At 45.9% G+C, this 7,395-nt stretch overlaps 3 protein-coding genes across 3 annotated transcripts; all 3 read right to left on the bottom strand.

Moving 5' to 3' along the window:
• Positions 1-1,216: 1,216 nt before the first annotated feature.
• LOC135439584 (uncharacterized) lies at positions 1,217-3,852 on the bottom strand. The gene is made up of 2 exons (XM_064698318.1): positions 3,574-3,852; positions 1,217-3,421 (listed from the first exon to the last, which is right to left on the bottom strand). The coding sequence occupies exons 1-2, from the start codon at positions 3,850-3,852 to the stop codon at positions 1,217-1,219; spliced, it is 2,484 nt and encodes an 827-aa protein (XP_064554388.1).
• Positions 3,853-4,165: 313 nt separating this feature from the next.
• On the bottom strand, positions 4,166-5,584 carry LOC135439583 (uncharacterized). Its single transcript, XM_064698317.1, has one exon. The coding sequence runs from the start codon at positions 5,582-5,584 to the stop codon at positions 4,166-4,168; it is 1,419 nt and encodes a 472-aa protein (XP_064554387.1).
• Positions 5,585-5,659: 75 nt separating this feature from the next.
• Positions 5,660-6,442, bottom strand: LOC135439582 (uncharacterized). The gene is made up of 2 exons (XM_064698316.1): positions 6,205-6,442; positions 5,660-6,066 (listed from the first exon to the last, which is right to left on the bottom strand). Exons 1-2 carry the CDS (start codon positions 6,440-6,442, stop codon positions 5,660-5,662), a joined length of 645 nt encoding a protein of 214 aa, XP_064554386.1.
• Positions 6,443-7,395: the final 953 nt, after the last annotated feature.

Below are 7,395 nucleotides of genomic sequence, written 5' to 3'. Positions count from 1 at the left end.
CTTTAAGTTCCGACTTAGTTTTTGGCTGCCTTTTAGCCACTTTTTTCTTCAGAAAACTCCATACATTTTCTATGGGATTTAAGTCCGGACTCCATCGCTTTTCCGCAGTTATAGAGAAGCCATATGCGCACCATATTTGCTTTGTGCTTAGGGTCATTGTCTTAATAAAATCTGAATTGTGGCTTAAGAGAGCTGTTCCTCAAGTGGCTTTTTAAAATATTCAGATATTGCTGCGCATCCATAGTGGTCTCAATAAAAGCTAAATATCCAACTCCGCTGCTTGAAATGCACCCCCAAATCATCACCGACAATTTTCCAAATTTTACAGTGGGCATTATATTTTGATTTTCCACCGAAGTTAACGGCTTCTGATGGACTCTACTTGGTCCATCATTGTAATACAGCATCATTTTTGTTTCATCACAAAATATGATGTCCCTATAATCAATTGAATGAAAAGTGTACATATATGCGAAGCACTATCGTTTTTTAATGTTTATTTGAGAAAGGAGCGGTTTCTTGCAAGCAGCTCTTAATTTGTAGTCATTGCGAATAATGGCTTGCCTTACTGTTTCATGAGAAACCGCAACATCTAATTCATCCTTCAGTTCCCTGGCAAGAGCTCTGGTTGAGGTCTGAGGATTTGGAGCCACCTTCCTCATCATTAAACGCTCTGTCCGCTCCCCAATTTTAGGCTTAGTTCCACCTCCACGCTTGGGTTCCAACGTACCTTCATAGTCAATGCGTTTTAGGACGTTGTAGATAGTCTTCCGTTTAACAGAAAACATTTCTGCTGATTCACTTTTTCACACTTTTTCCCATCTGGTGGTTATAGTATATAAGCTTGTGTGCAGCGAAATTCAAAACTTATGTATATTTGTTTTCGAATATATTTATTGCCGCGCAGGGCACTTAGTAGAGATTATGTTTTTATATTGTTGCTTGGCAGCCAACTCGAATTAGTTGTGCCTAGGTTGCGATCAAACGAAAAACTAAAAACTATGACAATATGTAAAGCGAACGAAACGAAACTCCAATAAGACGCTCGCCGGTTAGAGCGAAGGGCAGCGGGAGTCAATGCAAAGCAAAGCAATGCAGAAAGAGAGTGGGCAGCAGCTTACAAAGAGCGCGCAAAAACTATTTGCTCTTAGGCTGTAATTATGATTGTTATTTTCTGCTTGGATGATGTCCGCAGCCGTCGGTGTTGTCTCTGCTGTTACTTGACCAAACATTCTCCCCCCGTTGGAAGGCAAGGGCTTTCAACATCATCCTGTTTGGGCAGCAAACACAGCTTTCGTACAGCTCTACGTATGACCCCAGTCGCAGTTTGAAGCACAGCAACTCTGGATACCCCATCAGATCCAGAGATCAGCTCTTGCACTCTAGCTAGTGGCCACTTCAGCGGCGGTAGATTCTCATCCTTTACAAGGACAACATCGTTAATGGAGAGTCCAGGCTGAGGAGTGCGCCATTTGGAGCGCTGTTGAAGAAGCGTCAAATATTCTTCGCGCCAACGGGCCCAGAATACTTGTTGGAGATATGTGACGCGCTGAAAATAATTAAGCCGATTGAAGTTAAGCTGCCTTAGATCGGGCTCAATGTATGATGAAGTTGGCGCTGTACCCAGGAAGTGTGCGGGTGTCAAGACGTCAAGATCACCTGGATGCTCTGAAAGTGGAAGTAATGGTCGAGAATTAATAATTGCCGTGATGTGGCAGACGAGCGTGCGCAGCGAATCGAAATCCAAAATGGAAGAGCCAACAGATCGATAAAAATGGTGCTTAGCAGTCTTCACAGCGGCTTCCCATAGTCCGCCAAAGTGCGGAGAGCGAGGAGGGATGAACAACCATTCAATTGAGTCGGATAGGCAAAACTCGTTAACGGCCTTGACATGCTCGTCACTCAGGAACAGGCGGCTCAGATCTGCTAGTTCGTTCTTGGCACCTACGAAGTTTGTCGCATTGTCAGACCAGATCCTTGAAGGTCGAGAGCGAGTCAGGATGAAACGTTTTAGGGCGTTTAGAAACGATATTGTGGACAAATCCTTTACAAGCTCTAAGTGCACCGCCTTTGTAGCGAAGCATATGAACAGACTGATATAGCATTTCACTGGTGGCCTGTTGCGCACTTCGTTCTTGTAGTAAAATGGTCCACAGTAATCAACGCCAGTGACCATAAAGGGATACGATGTATCAAGACGATCAGCTGGTAGGTCTGCCATTATATGCTCTGCCAATCGTGGCTTGGCACGAAAACAGATTATGCATTTGGCAACAATACTGGAGACTGTTTTTCGACCGCCAATGGGCCAGTACTGGAGCCGAATCGAAGACAATAAAGCGCGAGGTCCAGCGTGTAAGTTTCGTTTATGAAAGTGAACTATGATTGCTCGCGTCACAGGATGCTGACGGGGCAATATAATCGGATGTCGCGCTGAGAAGTCCAACGACGAGTTTTTCAGCCGTCCACCGATGCGGAGTAGGCCGAAGTCGTCAAGGAATGGTGCAAGAGAGGCCATTGAGCTAGACGGTTTGACATGCCTTCCTTCCTTCAATGCCTTGTAGTCATCGCTAAGAGTAGCCATTTGCACTGACCGCAGCAACCAATGTGTGCCATGATGCAAGTGGTCAACAGTTAGTTCAGCTCCTCGGATTCGATTTACAAATTTGTAAACATAAGCAAAGACCCGCTGCAGCTTGGAAAACGAATTGATGAACTTGCAGCCGATCGAGAGATCAGGTTGCGCTGCAGTTCCGAGGAGTACCTTGTGTCGAAGTTCTGGTAAGGATTCGACAGGTACACAGGAGGCAGGCCACTCTTCCTTTCCCTTACTGAGAAAACTCGGACCATTGGCCCATAATGGAGACCGGAAGAGCTCACTAGGCAGCGCTCCCCGTGAAATTATATCCGCCGGGTTTAATTCAGTGGGAATATGATGCCATTCCATTCCAGTGGTGAGCTCTTGGATGGCTGCGACTCGGTTGGCAACGAAAACATTGAATTTCGAAGCATCATTGCGAATCCAAGCCAAAGTCACGGCAGAGTCTGACCAACAGTAATACCGACAGTCGAACACTTTCATTTGGCATATTTCGCTGAGAAGTTGAGCCAATAATGCAGCTCCGCAGAGTTCCAGCTTTGGTACAGTGATGGTTTTCACAGGCGCGACACGCGATTTGGAGCATAAGAGACGCACGCTGGTGTTGCCATGGCACTTTGAGACTGTATAGACGCATGCTCCATAAGCGCTTAGGCTGGCATCACAAAATCCGTGAATCTCCACTGTACTGTCTGATGAGAGTGCTCGACGGGGATACTGGAATTGCTGAGTATACTCAAAATCAGCGCAGAAGTTGACCCAGGCTGTGCTTAAGTGTACGGGCAGGCTCTCATCCCAGTCCAGTTTTTCTCTCCAGAGATCCTGCATAAAAATTTTCGATTTTGTTATTACGGGACCAACAAGACCAAGTGGGTCGTAAAAGCGAGCAATTGCGGAGAGTATCGACCGTTTTGTCAGTCTGGAGGGCAACCTCAGTGGCGAGAAGGAGAAAGCGTCTGAAGCGGGATCCAAACGAGGCCTAACGTTTTCGTGATGTCACTGCCATCGTCAAACTTAAGCAGCGTTTCTCTATCCTCTTCCGGTATGTTTTGGAGTACAGCTGTATCGCTAGAACACCATTTTCGCAGCCTAAAGTTCCCCTTGGCGAGTAGTCCAGATGTTTGCTTCAATATCTCAATCGCTTCTTGAACACAGCTACCACCAGAAATGAGATCATCCACGTAGAAATCTCTTTTAACAATGTCAGAGCCAATAGGGAAAGTTTTCTGCTCATCCATGGCCAGTTGGTGCATAGCTCGCACTGAGAGAAACGATGCTGGTTTTGTGCCGTAGGTGACGGTGTCTAATTTGTAAATCTGTATCTTCTGATGCTGAGACTCACGCCACAAGATACATTGAAAATAACTGTCTGCGGGTTCGACTCGTACGCATCGATACATTTTGCATATATCGCCTGTCAGGGCGACTGCAAATGTACGAAACCGCATCAGTATCGAAAACAGCTTCGGTTGGATGGTAGGACCTGCCATCAGTGCATCATTCAGCGAGTGTCCAGAGGTAGTAACTGCCGAGCCATCAAACACGACCCTTAGCTTGGTTGTAGTGCTATCCTCCTTCAGCACGCAGTGATGTGGCAGGTAGTACTTGCATTGGCCCAGTGCGTAAGGTAACAAGTGACATGTGACCCAAGTCAAGATATTCCTTGATAAATGCTGCATACTGGGTTTTCAAAGCTGGATTGCGGTCTAGTTTTCTTTCTAAGTTCAGGAATCGACGAACCGCCTGTTGATAGGAGTCACCCAGCTGATACATGCCTAGTCGTAGCGGTAAACGAACTGAATAGTCGCCAGTCGACAGACGTTTAAAATTGGCCTGAAAGTGTGCCTCACAGTCGCGTTCCTCCTTGTTTGGTAAGGACTCAGGCTCGGTGCAGCATTCCAATTCCCAAAAACGACGGATTAATTCATCAATCTGTGCATTCGGATGCAGATGTGAGTCAACCAGCAGATCTGGATTCACCATTGATCTCATGGCCATGAATGATGATTTTCCTGCATGTGAAGCACCTCCCGTAGCCACCCAACCAAGGCGAGTCTTTTGCAATATCGGCAGTCCAGCAGCTAGTTTAATCTGGCCGACGCATAGCAGATCGAAGAACAGACTGGCTCCAATCAACATGTCGATTTGCTGAGATTTAAAGAATTCAGGATCAGCTAGTTGTATATTTGATGGAATGTTCCATGATGCAGGGTCAAGAGTGAAGCCAGGCTGATTATCGGTGATGGATGGTGCAATCAAGGCCGGGATGCATGTGGAGTACTCCGACACTCGAGATTTGACATTGATGTTGACCGAAAAACCATCGGACGCAAATGCTGCATCACCAATGCCAGAGACGATTGCTGTTGACTTGAATTTGCGCAGCTGGAGCTGATGAGCAAGACGAGAGGTGATGATGTGCAACTGCGACCCAGAGTCGAGCAACGCACGGCAGGGCACCAAGGAGCCAGCGCGATTTTTCACGTTGATGACGGCAGTGGCAAGCAGGACAACATCGTGCTTGAGATGCTGGGCGGTAGTGAGTGGCGAAGATAAAATTGCCGCCAAGGTGTTTTGGGATGACGAATAAGTTTCGGTATCTTGTGCATTGTTTGAGCTAGAAGCAGCGATGTGACTGCTTGTGTTGCCAAGATGCAACAAGCTATGATGCTTGCTTCCACAAACTCTGCAAGCGCTGGAGCCGCAGACTCTCAGCTGATGTCCCCTTTGCAGGCAGTTTAAGCACAGCGCAAGCCGCTTGGCTTCGTGAAGGCGCAGCGAGGGCGATAAATTTGCGAATTGCAAACATTTATAAATAGAGTGGCCTGCGACTTCACAAAACACACAAGCACTCGTTCCATTCCTAGTCACTACAAACGTTCTTCTACTACTGTTGTTCTGGCCCACATGGGAGCTAGGCGTGTACATTGCCGTAGCTCCAGCCTTTGGCAACGCCTCTCGATGAAGGTTGTAAACCGCTCGCATGATGGTATGACGTCCAACGGCGCATCATCCTCCCAGCTAGCTTGCGTAGCGCTATCTAGTTTTTGCAGCACGTGACTATGAGCAACGGTTGTCAACTCCCATCGATGACGTGATATGAGATCGATCGCGCAGCTGTGTCGTCGCGCCCTTATCCACCTTCCTCAAACCCAAAATTTCAGCGATGTGTGCCTGAAAAATAAGACGCTTGTTATTAAAACGCTTATCAAGCAGTTCTAAAGCGGCAGCATAATTAGCGTTTGAAATTTCCAAGGAGCGAATTGTATCCAGTGCTGTTCCTTTAAGGCATGACCGTAGATGCTGGAGTTTTTCAATGTTGGTCAAATACGGATCCTTGTCAATGACCGTGGTGAACATGTTCGAGAAATCGGCCCATTCTGTGTAGCCTCCACTAAACTCCGGCAATTTAAGTTGAGGCAATCGAGAGTGGTTTGGAACAACAAAGGTAGAACGCGAATCATCGGCTGCGGCAGAATTGAAGGTGGAACAATGCGGAATCTGCTGAACCTTGCTTCGATTTCCGCGTTCGCGTTGAAGGGACACCCGTAGCTGCCAATAGTTGACTCAGTCGGCTCAACGCTGGCTACCCACATCTAACAAACTATCATAGACTGTTTCAAATTTCGCCTGCAAGTCAGATGCCATGCTTATGTAATCTTGCAGCTCGTAGTCATCAACATCGCGAAGTCGAGCGGGATCAAGTTCAGAGGACAATCTATTGAGTCGATCACTTAAATTCTTAATCTTTATTTTAAGAACAGCAGCCTGGGTTCCAACCGCCACTTGACTAGCTGATGTCGCCTCATCATTTCCATTTGCACTTGCACCTTCATCAAACATTATGAATGTAGCGCACAACAAGGTTCACACAGCCGAACAAGTGTCGTTCGAGCGAGATAGCGTATAGCTGTTTATAGCGCGCAACGATTAACGGGGATTTTGCTACGGCGTTTATGTATAACAACCAACTGTATGCAGATGCGCAAGCAAACGGCTCACCACTGTTGTGCTTAAATTGATAAATTGTTTGTTGATACGATAAGAACGAAGTATAAGAAAAATAGAAGAAAAATCACGTCGGGGTCACCAAAATGTGTAGTTGCAAGCTTTTTTGCAACTAATTAATTCTAACTGCTTGTGTGCAGCGAAATTCAAAACTTATGTATATTTGTTTTCGAATATATTTATTGCCGCGCAGGGCACTTAGTAGAGATTATGTTTTTATATTGTTGCTTGGCAGCCAACTCGAATTAGTTGTGCCTAGGTTGCGATCAAACGAAAAACTAAAAACTATGACAATATGTAAAGCGAACGAAACGAAACTCCAATAAGACGCTCGCCGGTTAGAGCGAAGGGCAGCGGGAGTCAATGCAAAGCAAAGCAATGCAGAAAGAGAGTGGGCAGCAGCTTACAAAGAGCGCGCAAAAACTATTTGCTCTTAGGCTGTAATTATGATTGTTATTTTCTGCTTGGATGATGTCCGCAGCCGTCGGTGTTGTCTCTGCTGTTACTTGACCAAACAAGCTGGACAACTTCAAATGATAATCTCTTGCCTGGCAACTTTTAAAAATCAAAAGCTTTTTAAAGCACGTGTATTCATCAAAAATAATCGCCGAATGAGAATGAATTGCATTGAAAACAATGCAAAGCAAAGAATAGATAACAGTTAAAGTACCGTTTTTCTTGGATTGTTAAAAACAATCATTATGCCTCTTTGGCCCCACCAAATCCTGTTTTACCTGCCGCCCCATCAGCTCCTACTTCAACTGTTGTTGCCCCTCATAGGCAAGTTT

The sequence above is a fragment of the Drosophila montana genome, unplaced genomic scaffold (assembly GCF_035044405.1).
Source record: "Drosophila montana isolate Dmon_TW-CO22-7 unplaced genomic scaffold, ASM3504440v1 contig_529_1, whole genome shotgun sequence".
Lineage (NCBI taxonomy): Eukaryota > Metazoa > Arthropoda > Insecta > Diptera > Drosophilidae > Drosophila > Drosophila montana.
Note: the sequence above shows the minus strand (reverse complement) of the source record. Positions and strands in the feature narration are given on the sequence as shown.